Consider the following 18,823-nt stretch of genomic DNA (forward strand, 5'->3'; position numbering starts at 1 on the left):
TCACAACTTTGAAAATGGAAGACCTGACCACAATCAGAAACAATGGTTATCTCCAAGCCGATGTTGCCAGTGGTTAAAATGACAACTGCAAGTCTTTTAATTTCCTGTTTTAGACTGAAGGATGTTAACTTGTAACAAATACGCTAGCTAAGTGGCATTAGCATTGACTGCAACAAAATTAGGTATTAAAGAATCGCAACAAATTAGGAGCACTGGTGCCTATGGAAATCCAAAGTTGTGTCCTCAAATATCTCATGCAACCAGTATATATAATAGTTATTAGCAAAGCACGATTACCAACAATCTCTGAAGGAGTGTATGTCATGGTAGTTTACATTCAGACGTCATCAAAACATCTTATTTCGAACAGGGCAGTGATTTGACGAGCAAGAAGAGATTGCAACGCATATGTAACAGCATCAGTAAAAATTTATTTGGCTTTGATAATAAATATGTAGCGTCTTATTCAGCGTCGCAATTGATGTGTTTGTGCACCCTCAGTGCCTGTGGTGCAGAAATATAGTGTATATTTGCACAATTCTAATGCACCGTCAATTTATATGTTCTGCCGATTTTCATTGTCAGAAAAATACAGTGCAATGTCTTCAGTCATAAAGTAGATTTGCACTGCTTTCAGTAATGCATATTTTATTGTTTGAAAAAATGTGCAAACTTGAATTGTGCAAATAATCTAGTCATCTAACTGACAAGTGTGAGTTTAGCTGTGCTCTCATACACTGTGTCCATAGCAGCAGGCATATGTGCTCCTAGTTGCTACAGCTTGCGGCAGTTTGTCAATGCATCCTGTTGTATGTCAATGCAAGCTAGCTCTCACTCAAAAGGCAATTTTTCTCGGCCAAAAAAACTCAATTCATAGGGTTCATAGGTTCCTCAGTGGAAAGTACACAGGAAAGACTGCTAACAGCCAATGTATATGGAAAGATTGGATGCGCTTTGTAGACAATGTGACTTCCTTGTGACCGTCTACAAAGCGCATCCAATCTTTCCAAGTACAATGAACCGAATTGCCCAACAACGCATTCTGCTAAGCCAATGTATAACTTTCAGAATTTGCATAATTGGACTGAGTATGGCTTCGAGATGCCACAGTGTCAAAGAACAGGCAGCAACAACAACAGCAGCGGCGGCACAAAAGGCAAGGAAGAAAATAAACAAAAAAGAGACGAGCAGCGGCAACAGCAGCAAGTGGGGGGCAGCGGGTGACAATGCCGAAAAACTGATGACCACAAAAAGGTGAAAGTGGAGGCGCTGGTACTACACACGCACAACCTGAAGGCATGTATGCAAGGAAGGTGTGCTTAGGGATAAGGCTGAGCGCAGAGGCGCACGCACACACAAGAGAGAGTCCGTCCTTGTTGTGGTGTCGGCACTTACGACCCTGCTTACGGCTCGGGGCCCACACCGGCTGCCACCCAGTCTGCTGCAGCAAAACAACCCCATGGTGGTCACCTGGCAAGAGGCAGAGGGGGCCTCCCCGGCACCTGCCAATGCACTGCCTACGTCCATGGGTGACCCACACAGCCCCAGGCCATCTCCTGACGGGACAGTGCCATTCACCACAGGCTTGTTGCTGTGGGGCCCATTGGCACCTGCAGTACAGCATGCAGAAGGGCTTCGATGAGCTGTACTCGACAAGACAATGGGGAAAATAACATACTGTCTGCTACTACAGCTCTTGACTGCAAGTGGCAATGTATCATCACCGATATAGAGAAAGCAATATAGGAACTACATAAGGAAACAAAGCAGGGTGTCTACCAAGTTGACATTTCCAAATTCCCAGAGTTTTCCAGGTTCTCCCCGAGTGCCTTTGCGAAATTCCCTGAGTGACGCAGAATATGTTTCATGTCAAGGCAGGCTGAAACCATGTCGCCCAATGCTGTCACTCTCGAGTAAGCATGTGAAAAAAAAAAAAAAACTTACTTTAACCAGTTGAATACTAAGGAGCAGAAAAAAGAATAGAAGGGAGGGGTTAGTAAAATGCACAGCAAATAAAATGCCTTTGAATAAAATTGCAAATCGAGTTGAACATTCTCATACAAATAAAAAGGAGATGCATACAGAAGCAAATATTTTCGAATATGAGCTATTTCAATCAACTGATAGCAAGTTCAGTGGTATGAGGCCCAACTTTGTCACAGTTGAGATTCTCTCTAAACAGCTCGTGCTCGTAAGTCAACCTCAACTGTCCTGACATGCTCCGAGGCCGGGCATTACGCCTCACAGTTGTGTTTCACTGTTTTAAAGAGTTTATTTTGGTTTGGATGAGGGACACCTGCAGCTTGGCATTAGCCAACGCTGTTTTTTGAGCTCAAGCTCCTTCAAAATGATGGCAGCATGCTTCCTTTCCCATTGACTCCTCAATGCGTAGATCCTTTCTGTTCTCTTCCATCCGCCACTCATTCGTCCCATAGACCATTTGAAGCATTTTCTTGGTCAGTTGTACAGTCAATTTGTGATTTTTCGAACTGCCTAGGGGCTGTAAAAACGTCCGAAAGATCAGCTAGTTGGAAAAAAATGAATGCATGTCTTTTACTGCCCATAAGGGCTCAAACCGCTACAGGCACATCCGAAAAAGCTCTGAAGGCCTGTTGGTACACATATTAGGCGTCGTACAGTAAAACCTCGTTAAACCGTACCCGCTTAAACAGTAGTTTCGGTTTAAAAGAGTAGTACAGTCAATTCCCCGACTCAGCGGCTATTGAACATAATGTATTTTGTATCTGCATAAACCGTACCAGCTTATTGTGTACGCATCGGTTAAAATGTAGCATTTCCACTTTTCGTCACGCAAACACGGCGGTGCGTCGTCTCCATCGGGCGGCCCAGCAGAACAACGAGCCTCAGAGATCGGTACAACGGCCTCCAAGCGCCCTGTGCGTTTGCACGTGAAGCCGCATCAACATCAACATCATTTCGACGCCGTGCCAGAGAGCGTTGTGGCGTCGTGCAAGCGAGGACTCGCGTCATGCCGGAGCTCGGATAAAAAAAGACGCCGGGTGCTCAGCATAGAAGAAAAATTAGACATTGTCCGTGCTATCAAACGTGACACGAAGAAGTCGGCGCTGGCCCGCGACATGGATCTGCTTTTGACTACAGTGTGTGGCATTTGGAATGCGAAGTTGCTCGGCAGTGCTGCTGCGACCGCGACGAGATGTCGCCTATGAGGTTAGACTTTTTGCCATCGTTGCCTCTGTTGTTGCCGAAGTGTCGACTAGCGACAGTGATGAGGACGACACGGAAAGTGACAGCACGGGCGAGTCGGGCCCGACAGTGGCAGAAGCTGCGCGTTACGTCAGCCTCATGAATGCAATCGTCGCAACAAGAACAGGGGCGCGATAACGTAACTATTCCAACCGAAAAGTTTTCCGACTCCTTCACCCGGCAATGAAAAAGGCGCCCTCGGACTTATGCAGCACTACTGCGTGCGTGGACGGAGAATACGTAACGCCAACGAGGAATCTGCCGTGCGAGTGTTTGCCGAGAGGAGGGGGGCTGGCTGAGAAGCTGGCACGCAGCTTCAGTAAGTTTGAGGCCGCTGTCGTCGTGCTAGGCCGCTGCGGCATCAAACGAAAATAACACTTACGTCGTGTGAAGTGAATAAATACTGCATGTTTTTTCCCCTTTCATCGCACGCTCTCCGAGTTCCGTTTTCGACAGGTAAGTGGGCGATTTCATGCTATTTCGCTTAAACAGTACTACTGTTTAGTACGCACTTTTTCCGAGCTCCGGCCGACTACAGTTTAACGAGGTTTGACTGTATTAGTGCTCGTATTGTGACAGGAGATACCGGGTGCATGCGTGTATTAAGGAATACATACTGTGTCCCGTGGCAGTAGCCCCTTCCCACGCTTGTTATACTTCACCGCAGCCAAGTAACATTCCTGTACAAAGGCAAAGCTGACTTTCGGGAACCGGCATTATGCAACGCATCATGCTTTCCGAGCTTCGAAGCCGATCGCGAGGACTACTAAGACGAAATCGGTGCCAGTGCTGACAGCGGCAAATTCAATGAAAAACACGGCACCCAACGACAAGAAGCTTAATAGCGAACGTCGAAGCAGCTAGGTCTAGCGTTGCCGCATTGGTGGCTACGGCTGCCAGCGGATCTGTGTGCGAGAGCGCCTGTTCGAGGTGGTGAGGTAATCAAAACGTTAGCGGTGGTGGTTTTGATTAATGCCGTTTCAGACCTGTGGTCACGGCAAAAAGTCTGGAAAATCGGACAGTAAAGGGTTCTTGCGTCCGAAATTTCAGACATTCTGATACACTGACTCAATGGGGTACGTGATGGAGCTGCGAAGCTGTCCGAATCATCGGGCATCCGGAAAGTCGGTCGTTGACTGTACACTGGAAACTTCTCCAGCGGACGACAGAGCGTCAAAGACTATTTGTTATGATTCCTGTCTGTTACTCGAGGCAGCATTACCACAAATTTCGTTCCCTTTCAATAAATTTACAGCTAATTTTCCCTGAACAAAGTACAATTTCCCCGAGTTTTCCTTGACTTTTTCCTGAGTACTCAAAATCCCTGAGAATTCCCGGTTTTCCCGCTTGGTAGACACCCTGAACAAAGGTTTACCAACCCTAACTAACTTTGAATGACAGAATTGCTTTTTAATTTTGTGTCACAGTGGTGGCTCTACAGTGAAAACCACAGCTTCAAATCCATTCAATGAGTAAACATGGTGACGTGGACTCCGCTGCTTAGATTTCTGTAGAACGCTGGCGCTACTATTGCTACAATGTTGTGGTCTGTGCTCAGCACATTCTGAGGGCCATCCGTATTAACCAGTGTGTGGCCAAATACAGCCAAATTAAAGAGATTGATACCATGAAATAATACATACACTTGCTGGGATCAGAAGGTGAGTCCAAATTAGACAGTTTTAGTTTAGAGTCTTTAGCGTAATAGCAGGTTTAGCGGGATCGAAATGCACATGCACAGAACGCTAAACGACCCATCCTGTTTAGTGTACAAACACTATTTCTCAGATTTCACATGACAATTTTTGTGAGGTTTACATAGTTTACATGAAAAATGGCAGCAGTCCCAGCTTCCGGCTTCAAACTGAATTTGGCAATGTTTTTGTAGAATTAAAAATACTGTACAAACAGGTTTCGCTTAGTCTCAGGCCGCTTCGACGACTGAATATTATGGATAGCCTTGAGTTTTGGAGATCACTTCCTGTTTCAAACACATCCAAGCCTAATGAGAGAAACGCCAGAGATGCCAGTGCCACCTATTGGTGAAGTCGGGAGGTAGGCGCGACGACGACATAGGGCCTCTGAGATCAGAAGGTTCTACGGTAGTCAGCTTGTATTGCTTGTTTCGCCACAGATCAAAGGACATGGAAAGTGCAAATGCAACGCGCTCCTGGCTTCTATTGTTCTGCCTTTATTGCTCTGCCATTGTTCTGCCTTCCATTGCTCTGCCATTTACCGGACGCACAAACAGAATCACTTACGTGGACTATGCACGCAATATTCAAAGCGCAATGGAATAGCATCCTGTACGTAAGCTAGGCTATCACGCCATACTAAATCTCGCTTTCTGCAAAGTTCATTTGCAGAATGGTAACGCTATTTCCCTTAACTCCCTTATTACGCTTATGTTAAACTAAAACTGTCTATTATCCAATTTTCTGACTTAATGAAGGTTGAACTAATGAGGTTTTACTGTACCGTCTATGACTTTCCCTTAAAAATTTCAGCTGAACTGCTTTATCATACTTCAAACATTTTAGATAATGTCCTTAGTAGCCCTGGCAGCCTCATTCATACAAATAACATCTAGACTTGTGTAAGGGCCGCAACCCCAAGCTGACAGTCCAACATTTGGGAAAAATACATTTCCCATGGAGGAGTAATCATGTTTGGTGCCCCGATGCCGCGCGTACACATTGGCGAATTTTCGTGTGCTGTGTACTTCCGCATGCCACCACTAGATCACGAGAGCTATTTATTAGTGGCATATACAGCCGAATCTCGTCATTTCAAACACTCTTAATTCAAATTTTCGGTTTATTGATTCTGACACTGTGGTCCCGTCAGAGTTACGTGCACTCCAATGGGCGAAAACACCTGCTGATTCGAATGTGCAAGCACTTGCGATGGTTAATTCGGACATACCACGCTCCAACAATGTTCTCAGCAGTACGCCAAGTCACACGGCAGCGCCTCCGACCAGCATTGCTCTTACCCTGTCATGGAGGAAAAGCTTAGGAGAAACCCCTTAACGCCGCAAAGGGGGGGGGGGGGGGGGGAATTTCACCCGCTCTCAAATGGTGAGGTCACCGTTTCTGCATTGGGCCGTAATGCCCCAGCCGCACTAGTGGCAAAATGCGCACTGCAGGAGTGATCGGACCTGGGCCACGAAACCAGGACAGATCGTGGGCCGCGATTTTTCGCAGCCCAAGTTCGGTCCTGATCCGGGGTCACAATTTCTAACCCTGGATTCCTGGTCCTGATCCTGGGCCGCATTAACACTGGGCAAAATTATGCTGGAGATTCCTGCTAGTCCCTCCTCTCTTATCCATTTCAGTTAGGGTGGCACTCCTTGCCTGTGCTTCTTTCAAACACTAACAAGAATGCAACACCATTTTTTAGTAGCACTAAATCGACTAAACAAAATGCATTTCTGATGTAGCTTCAGTGCTGCCTCATTCTGCGTGAGTATGTCCATTTCATACCATATGAAGACCACACTAGCCCATTGCTCACGAAGTTCAAGAGCTGTGGCAGTTGTTTGGTGCAACATTAGTCGCAATTTACAATAGTCATTGATCCAAGGAGCATCAGTTCCAAGCGAAATTGAAGTGACTGTGTAGAGTGGCAGTTGAACAAAGACACGTTCCAGAGCATAAGAAAAATGAAAAGAGGTGCAAGGACAAAAGGATGACAGAAGAGGTAGAGCACTTTTTCTTACATGCTGGAACAGGCCCTTGTCTAAATTCCAACTAGCCCATCTGTCTGCCTCAAGAGTTGCCATCAAAAATGGAAAAGCTGAGAACCCACTCACAGGTAACCACCATCCTCTGGATCTGGGTGAGTGTCTGGGGTTCACGAACGTGAGGTGGAACTGTGGATGCGCTGCCATCATCACCGAAGCCTGAGCTCTCCAGAGGTGGTGCCACCTGATAAGCGTACAGCCCCACTCCACCTGCCATGGCCTGCACTCGACGCTCATCTGGCAGGAGGGCACGCACCACGGCTCCCCACACCTCGGCCAGCAGCAGCTGCTGTGGGGCCAGCCCACAAAGGGGAGCCAACTGCTGCTTCACCGAAAGGTACCGTTCATCCGGGTTCAGTTGCAGACCATACCTGCACACGATGTTCAGAAACAACACATGAAGTCTTATCCCATAGCCCTACGCCTGCTTCAGCCTCTTGACATCACAGACATGTTTACTATTAGACAGTGGTAGTGTTGTGCAAATATTCAAATTTCCGAATAGTAGTTTCGAATATTCTGCTGTGTGACATTCGGTTTGAACAAAAATGTAATATTCAAAGTGTAATGATCGGTTCACTATATTAAGCTCCGTTGCCATACAGCTGTTACACAGCAAAGCATATCTACCATGCAATGAAGCATGCCAAATGTGCAAAGCAGTCCCGATATATGCGATCCTATTTGTCTACCAATGCATGTAATAGTGAACGCACCCGCCATTGGCTGATTCCCGCTGTCGTCTGCTCGAGCATGCGAGCTGTGAACAATGTGGTTGAAATGCAATCATACTGAAACCACTGGCAAAGTTTGCTATGGAGCACAAATTCGGCGGACTAAAGAAATGAAAGGTGTTCAACCTTCAAAAGAAGTGCGGACCACCGTCAGACGACATCGATGATAGTTTGCTTCCTGAGCCAAGTGTACTGAAGACGCCGCCGAGGATGACGGTGGATTAGGCGTAGTGGGTGGAAGCGGCTCCCCGACAGCCACTGTGTTGGACACATGTTTCAGCGCAACATCGTCATGTTGGAACCCACTGATTTATTGAAGATTGAGAAGGATGCATAAAAAAAACTCCGTGATGTTGCATCAATGCCGGCTACGAAGTGAAAATCAGAACTCATTTGTGCGGCCGACGCTGCCACTGCCTCAGATGCCGCTGCGGAAGGCTCGGATGAGATGGATACACGCTTCACTGTGGTGAGCCTCGACGCTATAGACACTCTGCTGTTGTCTTTCAAGTGCAAGGTGAACGCAATTACAGCCTCGCCATAAAGATGGTTGTCTCGTGCGAGGTCTGCGGTGATAGCGTATCGGCGTGGAGCTTTTTATGCGCGAACAGCGGAACAACGTACAACCCATTCGTCGTGAACATTCTTGCCGCACGCGCTATTAGGCAATTCCAAGCAGGACTACATGCCTGGTGCCTGCTGACAATAGTATTAGAATTGTGAATAATTGTAAATAGAGTACAATTTTGTGCTTCAGTTGGCTCAAATTAGACTTTCGTTTTTCAACGATTGCTCAAATAAAAATTTTGCAGGAATCGCAAACTTGAAGAAACTAACTCTGCCTTCAGAGCAGTTTGTTGTGACATGTAGCTCTGTTTGTAGAGCACACAATGGTAAGAGTTAATTTTCAAATGACATCCCCAAAAATTTTTAATTTTCCACTAAACTGGAGCATAAAGTGGGTGTGTCTGCAACATTAAAACTCAAACTGCTACAGCTCGGCTAAAAATCATCACATCAAAAAAGTACTCCTACCATTGTGAGGCTTATGCTTTTCATTATGTAGACGTGTGCCAATAGTATCTAATAAGAATTTTCTGTGTTATTCTACCTTCAAACAATGGATAATTCATTTTAATTATCTCCATAACTAATTGACATACAAGAAAATAATCGCATATTTGAAATCAGCGTAACAAAATCATAATGTTAAGTTTGTTTTTTACTAGATGAAAAAATGAGACATTTCTCTCTCATGTACAGTGTCCCCTCTTAATTACAAGTGCACTGATATGCACTGCTTTTACAAAAAACAAAGGAAAATTGATTGATGTATGGGGTTTTTTGGCGCAAGGGCCAGATATGACCAAAGAGCGCCATACACATTGTGATGGTTTTTCCATGGATTGTTCGTGAAGTGAAGAAATGTACTTCGAATGGTGGATGTGGCATGGCTGTAAATAGGCCTAAAATCAGTCACTCTGGATTGCGTAAAATAAATAAGTGTTAAAACAATGACGATGACCAGAGATGTGAACTATGGAACTGTCATGTTACACGCGGATGATGAAACAAAACATGTAGTGAACGCAGCACTGATGTCTCACCAGGGCCCTTGAATGCAAGGGCTTGGAGACACGTGCTATGCTAATGTAACAAACGCAGCAGGAGCCTCTGCTAAGAGGCCGTACTACGTAACACTTGGTCTGATAATGTGCAATGTTTGAATCTCATTTAAATAATTTAGAACTGATGTGGTGTTGAATAACGGGTTCGAGCCGAGAAATTGTGCAGGATGTAATGGGATATGGTGTTGATACGCCAAGGGAAAGTGCTTTTTTCTCTCGCATTCTGTTTCCCTACATTCCACGAGGACGTGGATGACCGTTAGTCTCTTACCACATCTACCACATGTGGGAGGTTCCTCACCAGTCAGCAATGTGTACTGTATGTGTGCCCTATTCTTAGTCGACAGAACGCGACATCAGACTCTCGTAATTTTGCTATAGATGGGGCGGTGCCTAAATGTGGCCTGATTAAATGAAGTTTATTCGAGGTTTGCGAGTCCCACAAGTGTTGCCAATAATCTCTTAATTTTTTGCGAATAAAACGTCTTAAGTCTATGGCGGGGACACCTATTGAACAGTTAAAACCTTTTCTTGCTGTGAATGTGGCGATTTCGTCAGCGAGCACATTACCCTCAATACCTCTGTGCCCTGGCACCCAGCATATAATGAGACGTTGATTACACCCATAGACAGCACACAAGAGCGTATAAAGGTCATTAATTACAGGGTTCTTGTGCTTTTTAAGCGATACTAACGCCTTAACAACGCTCAGAGAGTCGGTATATATAATTGACTTTCCTAGTTTTAGTTGTTTTATGTGTTTTACAGCTGATAATAATGCATATGCCTCCGCCGTAAAGATACTTGTCTGCGCATGCAAGATGCCAGAGTCGGAGAAGGACGGACCAACTGCTGCATAAGAGACGCCGGCTTGTGACTTAGATGCATCGCTGTAATACTCCGGGCAGCAATACTTCGACCGAAGTTCACGGAAGTGCATTCGAATGTGCATCTCAGAAGCATGCTTACTGACTTCAATAAATGACATGTCACATTCCGGGAGCTGCCACTGCCACGGCGGTGACGGCTTCGCTGGATGCATTAGATGGTGTTCTACAAGTGGGACAGACATTTCTTCACTAAGATTCCTTATACGGAGCGAGAAGGGCTGCCTGACTGTACGCCGATTATTAAAAAGTGTGGCACAGGAAACATCATTTACAATTGTGTAACAAGGGTGTTCAAGATTCGAGTTTACTTTGAGAAAATACGTAAAGCTGGAATATGACCTCTGTAGACGAAGTGACCACTCGTTTGATTCTACATAGAGACTTTCTACAGGGCTTGTCCTGAAAGCACCGGTCGCTAGGCGGATACCTAGGTGGTGCACAGGGTCTAGGATTTTTAGGGCGCTCGGTGTTGCAGAATGATAGATTATAGCACCATAGTCAAGACGAGAACGGACAAGGCTCCTGTACAAGTTTAGGAGACATTTTCGATCACTTCCCCAGGTTGTGCGAGACAGAATTTTTAAAATATTCATCGTTTTCAAACATCTTGCCTTCAAATATTTGAGATGGGGGATGAAAGTATGTATACAGTCATACCACGCACAATGTTTTATTCTGTATATGTCGATGACATACAAACAAAGGAAAATTAGAAGCCTGGTTACATGCAGACCTGGTACACTGAATAAGATAGGTGAAGGCTTTGACTGAACGAAGCAAAAAACCAATTTCATTCTGCTGGCATTTCACAGCTATTGTTAGACTCAAAACAGCAACAGAATGTAGGAAGCCAGGGTGCCAAATCACACACGTGGGGAAGTGCTGCATGTGTAGCTGACAGCCTCTGTGACGTAGACATATCAGACACATAACACACACAGATAAACTGCTGTGAATGTAAACAATCATACATAGTGCTGGTAAATGTACAAAGAGGTGGAAAAGGTAGTATAAGATGAAAGGGGCCCACATACCTGATGGGCATGCTGCCGTCTAGCCGCACTACAACCACCTCAACGTGCACACAGCTCTCCATGGGCAGTGGCAGTGAGAGGAAGTTAAAAGGATCGAAACGGACACTTGTGTGGCCGCACACCTTGCAGGTTACCGTCGACTGCAGCTGGCCGTGGAACAGATCCACCACCACAGATCGGTTGCGCAGAGCGTGGTTTTCCCACGCCTCGCGAGCAACTTCATCATCAGGTCGCCCTGCACTGTCTTTCAGTTCGACGTATGGCTTTTCTTGTACCCTGTTCAGCACAAAAACAAAGAAGAAAAAAAAAAAAAGAAGAATTGATAGGAAAATGGCCTGACATTCGAAAGCACTACATCTTGTACGGTGCAGTAGCTGATGCTATAGTAAAATTATTTACTAATGAAAAATGTTATTCACATTAGTTCGGACATTCCAGCTAACTGTGTCATTTGAATTGCTTTACAGCCAACATCCAATTTTTCGGACTAGGAAAGAAGACGAGGCCAGGTGATGCCAAGAGCAGCACAGGAGCTGAATTAGCTGGGAACCGAAGAAATAAAAGATCAGTTGAGTTTGAGCTCTGGTGCTGGAATAACGCCTCGTCTCTCTCTCATGTGCCCTACAATTGGTGACTGCGGACGTCTGGAACAACGTGAAATTTGTGCCTGGTAATAATGCGCCACACAAAAAGGTAGTGAAGCCATGCCAAATACCGATGACTAATGACAGCAAGGTTTGACCCATCCGGGAGCCGCTGAGCCCGCTTCAGCCGCTGCAGTTGTCTCGAACGTCATCCACGTGCCAGAATTTTGGGAGCGAAACTTGATGGCATGGTTCATCCAAGCAAAGGCCCATTTCGAACTCTTGTGGATTATGTCACAGATCCACTTCCAGCGGCTGTCATCAATGAGATTGCCTGCATTCTCCTTTCATTCGTGCACACCCTCCCAGCGTCGCCTTATGATGCAACCAAGGCCGCTATGCTTGATCGTACAGCTACGCCAGAATGCTCAAGAATACAACGGCTACTCTCATTCAAACAGCTGGGCAATCAACGCCCAAGCCAGTGGCGGCGCCGAATGCTTCACCTTCTCGGCCGACGCACTTCCACCACAGACAACGCCCTCGTACGTGAGCTATTTCTTCAGCGCTTGCCCACCCAAGACCAGATGGTGCTGGCCACTGCTTCAACCCAAGATCTATCAGAGCTTGCTGTGTTGGCCGGCAAGATGATGGAAGTTGCCTATCCACTTCCGCTGGTTGCATCCGTGATGCCGGTGCCGGCGTCGCACACTGCGTGTTCTTCACCTCCAAACCAGCCAGAGACAGCATCAACAACATTCCCCATTGCTTAGCTGTGTGATAAACTGGCTGAGCTCCTGGTTGCAACCACTTGTAGGAACGTTCCTCCTTGTTCCCGTCATCATCGCCAATCTCCACCTTGTCGAAATTGTCCATCCAGTGAGCGCCGTGAGCACAGTGCAGCAGATCAGCCAGCCATCTGCTAGTATCACTGCTGTTTTGGTGCGGAAGTACTCCGCGCTCATATCTCTGACCTTACTCAGCAAGCAGCCGAGTACGCTGCCCAGCTCGCTCACACTAACTGGGTAGATAGATGTAACAGCGCAGCAAAACAGATGTCGAGCCGCAACACTTGGCGGCTCTTCAGGAGTCTCATAGACGGTACACAAACACGATCGGAAACCAAGAAACACCTCACTCGCGCACTACACAACTTTCAAGGAAACACGGAGCAGCTAGCGAACGCACTGCGCTTACAATACCTCAATCAGGATCGAGACCCGCGAGGGATGGATTATTCATATGCAGGCTGCGATAATCCGGAAATGGATCAGCCTTTCCAGCTTCACGACCTTCGCAATGCTCTTGCACGAATGCGCAGGGGGACGGCACCCAGGAGGGATAAGGCAACAGTCAAACTATTGGCAAACCTTACAGATCGGGCGCATGAAACCCTACTTGAATACATCAACGCCATTTGGACCGGGGACACCTCGTTGCCAGCCGATTGGAAGACATCGTTGGTAACCTTTATCCCGAAGGTGGGGAAATCGGTAAACAAAGACAACCTCCGGCCCATCTCTCTCACTTCATGTGCAGGGAAACTTGTGGGAACGATGGTCTGTGACCGCCTCTCGGAATATCTCGAGAGCAAGGACACCTTCGCCGACACCATGTTCGGCTTCTGACCTCACAAGTCGGCACAAGACATTCTTTTACAGCTTCATCACGAGATCCTCGAACCCACAGAACACTCACATAATGACAAGATAGTCCTGGCACTCGATCTCAAGGGTGCCTTTGATAATGTTAAGCACGCCGTCATATTAAAGCATCTTAGCAAGACCAACTGCGACGCTCGTACATTGCCTATATCAAACATTTCTTAACGGACCACTTGGCCTATATACGCCTACAAGAGACCGAGTAGGGCCCATTTGAGATGGGAACAAGGGGCACACCACAAGGCGCTGTGCTGTCCCCGCTTCTTTTTAACATTGCCATGACACACCTCCCGGCACAGCTGGCGGGTGTCGATGGTGTTCAGCATGTGCTGTACGCCGACGACATCACTATCTGGGCCACTACGGGAAACATAGGAGAGATGGAGGAATGCCTGCAAGCAGCGGCGAGCATAGTAGACCACTATGCCACATACTGCAGCCTCCAATGCTCCCCGTCAGAGTCTAAATTTGTGCATATTCGAACTTCCCCGAAATGAAAAATCTCAGTTCAGCTTTCTCTCGCCAGTGGCCCCATCCGAGAAGTGGAGGAGATTCGAATACTCAGTCTCTTCATTAGTCAACATCGCAAGGCAGACACAACTCTTGCCAAACTCCGCAAGGTCGGCGGCGAATACTCAGTCTCTTCATTAGTCAACATCGCAAGGCAGACACAACTCTTGCCAAACTCCGCAAGGTCGGCGGCCAGGTGGGCCGGATGGTTCGCCACATTTCCAACAAGCGAGGAGGGTTGCGAAGTAAGGATGCGGTGCAGCTCGCACATGCCTTCGTAACTAGTAGGGTAGTGTACTCGACCCCATACGTACGCTTACGGAAACATGACGAAGATTGCTTGAAGGTAGTACTCCGCAAAATGCTCGAGAGAGCCCTCGACCTCCCAATCTCCACTTCCAACGCGCGTCTTTTCGCGTTGGGGGGTGGTGAACACCTATCGGGAACTTCGCGAGGCGCATCTTGTTAACCAATACACGCGTCTCGCCCAGACCGTGTCCGGTCGCCGGCGCTTAGACTGGTTACATATTAAACACGACCACCATACGATGGAAAGGGTTCGAGTTCTCGAACTGTGGAGACGCGCGCTCTACATTCGACCCCTTTCAACTAAGATGAACAAGGAGGATCATAATGGCTGGCGCCAGGCGCGGGCGGATGCCCTGCACCGCCACTATGGCTCTAAGAAACACATATTCTATGTCGATATTGCAGGCCCCAACCACTCCAGAGGGGGGGGGTGGTACATGCCTGCAATCATACACGAGGAAAGACAAGTGGATGGCCTCTCGTTCAAAGCATCCAGCTCAATGCATGCGGAGGAGGTGGCGATCGCCCTCGCAGCCTCCCACCCTGACTCTAAACTCATCCTTACAGACTCCCGTGGAGCCTGTCATAATTTTCAATTGGGATGGATCACTCCTCTCCCTTACAAAATTCTTCGCCGCTGTATTCGCGACAGCGATCCAACTCATCGCTCAATCATATGGGTCCCCGGCCACCAAGGCATGCCAGGTAACGAAGCCACCCATGAGGGAGCCCGCACCCTCACTTACCGGGCACCAGGCATCACTTGGGAGGACCTTGACCCAGATCACAGCCCTCTTTCTTTTAAAGACTTACTGAGCACTATCGTGCCGAACACCGCCGTTACCTGGTTCCTGTGAAGGGACTGGGTAAAGCTGGCGAACAAACTCTCCTTAGGCTCTTTACAAACACCCTGCTGTGCCCGGCGGTTCTAAAGCACTTTGACCCTTCTTTTGACGGCTGCTGCTCTTTCTGTGGGGAGTTGGCGAACACCTTCCACATGGTTTGGGCATGCAGGCAAAATCCTCTCCCCCCCATCACCCCTTCCCCTTCCCGAGAGGACTGGGAGGCGGCCCTACTCGGCTGCCAGGAACTATTGGCCCGACAAGCCCTAGTTCGGCGGACCTGCGCAACGGTCAAGACCAACAGGGTCCCGGAATGAGAGACTCCGCCCAGTATTGCAACGGGTGCGACCAACTAGAGGTCTCTCCGCAAGCACCTCTATGTATATATAGCCCAATAAATGCTTTTCATTACCACCACCACGGCCCCACCACATGTCGCCTCTTCTACTTCATAGATAAGGTCACTGGCAAACACTTCCTGATCAACATGGGTGCACAGGTCAGAATTCTCCGCTTCTGTACTTGCAAGACATGAATGGCACTCGCATTCCAGTATTTCGACAACGTTCACTCCTGCTTAGGAGGGGACACTGCTCTTTGCGTCGAAAAAATCCCGAAAAAAATTGATTTTTGAAAATAAAATTTTCTATTCCTTTAATTCACCAAATTTCAAATCTCACGGAAGGGTATTTCGTCCGCAGTATCAATTCATAACATCACTGCGAGCTGAATTCCGTGCAAAAACAGCCCTTTCTTTATCGCGGTGCAAAGCTCTTTCTGTGTGCGCGATCGCAGCCATCTTGGTCTCGTTGGAAAGAGGAGCCTTCCTTCTTTAATTTCCCGCCAAAAGTGACTCAGTCGGTACGCCAGTGACATTGAAATCCGAGGCGAAAAAAAGTCCGAACGCACCATCCAATTCGTTGACTAGTGCATGTGACCAAAAACGCGTGCTGTGGTTGGCTGTGCGAGGTTCCCATCGTCTGCTCCACTCTACAGGCGACGCGCCGGCGTGTCTCGTTCTCAGTCGTAGGTTTGTGACAAGTGCCCAACTATGTCCGATCCACCAGGGAAGTTCGCCACGAGGCACAAGTTCGGCAAAAAGAAGAAGCGGTCAGCTTATAACTTTCAGAAGCGCTCCATTCCTTCAGAAAGCATCGAGAATAGCTCGCCGCCAACCGCAAATGATGCCGAAGCTGCAGACGATGCCGAAGTAGGCCTAGCCAGCGCCGAAAGGAGTGAAATTGTTACGGACAGCGGACGCGTTCGGCGTGACACTGCAATGTTGCAGCCTGAGGATTTCTTGCAGAGGGAGATGAATGCTCAAAAAAACTTCAAGTTCTTGCGTCAACGCCAGCAACAAAGTGGATGTTGGATTTGCTTACTCGCGCCGACGGCGTTGCAGCCGCACCATTTAACGCCGAGGCAGGCTTCGCTATCATCAGTAGGACTCCGTGAATGCACTGATGTCGTTTGTCAAGTGCAAGGTGTGCAGCAGTAGTGTCGCAGTAGGCAAAAGCGAATGGTAATATGGCCTCGCCATAAAGACTTATCACGTGCGCATGCCTCGGTGATATCGCGTCGGTGTGGAGCTCGACCCACGTGAACGACTACCGTGCCACGCGTGCGATGCAAGCCACCGGGAATCGGCGAACAGCGCTAAACAATGTTTTTGCCACATTTGAGTGGCCATGGTCAGAGTGACTACATTACTGGTGACTTTTAGCCACTTTCACTGCAAAATACTGCAAAATTATTTCTGCACTTGATTAAAAGTGAATGTATTCCTTTTTTCTTGTTTTCTTAAAACACCGACTTTTGACTTCTTGCCGATTTGCAGCAGCGATATCTCTGCCTTCAAGGCAGGTAGAGCCATAATTTTTGTTGTGGCTTCTAGCTGAGCGTGCAAAGTACACAATGGTAGGAACAGATTTTGAAATTTATGCTTTAAACTTTTTCAATTCTGCTTTAGATCAGACAGTAGGGTACCCACAATTGGAACAGTGAAGATTAAATTGCTATAAAATTACTAATATTTGATATATCAGAAAAGTACTCCTACCATTGTGTTCCTTGTTTTCTAGTACCTAGGCATGTGCCAATATGAATTCTTGTAGTGCGTTTTTTTCTCTCTATTGTTTCTGCAAATTATGAACAATAAATTTCATTTATCTTCAGAACTAAATGACCTATTGGGAAAATAATTACATATTTGGAATCAGCACAAAAATCTCGACAAGAATGGAAAGTTTTATGAATATTGGTGGAAAACATCATGAACATTATTTTAATAGGAATGCCCCCCCTTAACCTGGGCCTGCGAGGAGTGTTCCAATGGTTGTTCATGGTTGCCGATATCATCACCAGTGCCAATTTTATCACAGACAGTTGCCTCATCATAGACGTCAAACAATGTCTCCTGGATGCAACAACCTACCTCTCTGTGCAAGGCATTGCTACACAGGAAACCACAGATTTAGCGTTCTCTTGTACTAAGGTTTCCAATGGACCCTTTGCGGCTTTGTTATGGGAATTTCTTGAAATCACCACACCGCCCTAGAGCGCCCCCGACTTGGACACCACATCCTCACTTTCAGATCTCCTGCATCCTTCTGGCCATGTCACCTTGCTACAGACAAGCTCAAAGTTGCGCATGCAGAGTATGAGCACATGTTGGAATTCAGCATTATTCGACTGTCTGCCAGTAACCGAGCAGCTCCACTCCACATGGCGCTATGATCGGCCAGCTGTAAACTAACTATAAGAGAAGTAGCCTATAGCATTTCAGAGAAGGAATGTGCCTGTTTGGCTTGGGCAGCCCAGAAGTTGTCATGTTACTTGTATGGAGCAAGGTTCATCTTTGAGGCCGACCACTGCCCTCTGACATAGCTTAATCAAATGTCACAAAAAAAAAAAAGCTGCTTGTTCCAATGGAGCCTCACCCTCCAACAGTAACTCCCCATTAGATATAAGACAGGAAAGTTGCATAGCAATGCAAATGGCTTGAGGAGGCTAATTTGAAACTCGTTCTGCATTTAGAGATATAAATTTTTTTTTAAGCTACGAATCCCCTTTCATTTAGCAGGACTCCATCCATGATTGCTAACGTTGTCGGCACGAAATTCCTTTAAAATTTGCATAGCAAAAGGTAGTCTTTGTTGTTTCTGCATTCATGTTTTCTTTGAAGCCTGGAAGGTCTAAAGAGAGATCCAAGATACTTCAGTGCAGCGCAGAGCCACATTGTGGGGTTTGCTTTGCTGCTGCCTGTTATTTGGGGTGTATGTCAGCATTTCGCAGCTGGTTGCTGCAAGCCAGGTCACCCCCCTTGCCACCAGCCATTCACCTCCTGGCCAGCAGTTATCAGCATTGTTCAGTCGAGATTTTCTGGGCCATAGAGGAGCTGTTGCCCTTAGCCAGCGAGGGTAGTGACCTTCTAACCTATCCCAGCCCACTGCAATGAATCGCTTCGTGAAGCCAAAAATCTGTACCCCTCGGACAGACTTGCAGTGCCATCAAGGCAAGATGCAGATCATGCTGCTCTCTAGAAAGGGAGCTATGTAGTCCCAGCAACATCAGCGCGATTGCCCTAGGAAAAAAGACTGTCAGGCGATGCCACGAACAGCACGAGAGCTGAATTGGCTGGGAACCGAAGAAATAAAAG

General features: G+C 47.1%; 1 protein-coding gene across 7 annotated transcripts in view; it reads right to left on the minus strand.

The window, feature by feature from the left end:
• The window catches only part of Usp32 (Ubiquitin specific protease 32), a 115,367-nt gene that overhangs the window by 38,543 nt on the left and 58,001 nt on the right, over positions 1–18,823 (minus strand). For 5 of the 7 annotated variants that reach the window (XM_050168868.2, XM_050168890.2, XM_050168862.2 and 2 more), the window contains 3 exons: positions 11,257–11,532; positions 7,040–7,341; positions 1,354–1,610 (listed from right to left, as the gene is read on the minus strand). In XM_050168868.2, the coding sequence (XP_050024825.1) occupies positions 1,354–1,610; positions 7,040–7,341; positions 11,257–11,532 (835 nt within the window). The remainder of the gene's footprint in view (positions 1–1,353; positions 1,611–7,039; positions 7,342–11,256; positions 11,533–18,823) is intronic. The other 2 variants (XM_050168876.2, XM_050168873.2) reach the window with 2 other exon arrangements.

Source organism: Dermacentor andersoni, chromosome 3 (genome assembly GCF_023375885.2).
Source record: "Dermacentor andersoni chromosome 3, qqDerAnde1_hic_scaffold, whole genome shotgun sequence".
NCBI classification, from domain to species: Eukaryota; Metazoa; Arthropoda; class Arachnida; order Ixodida; family Ixodidae; genus Dermacentor; species Dermacentor andersoni.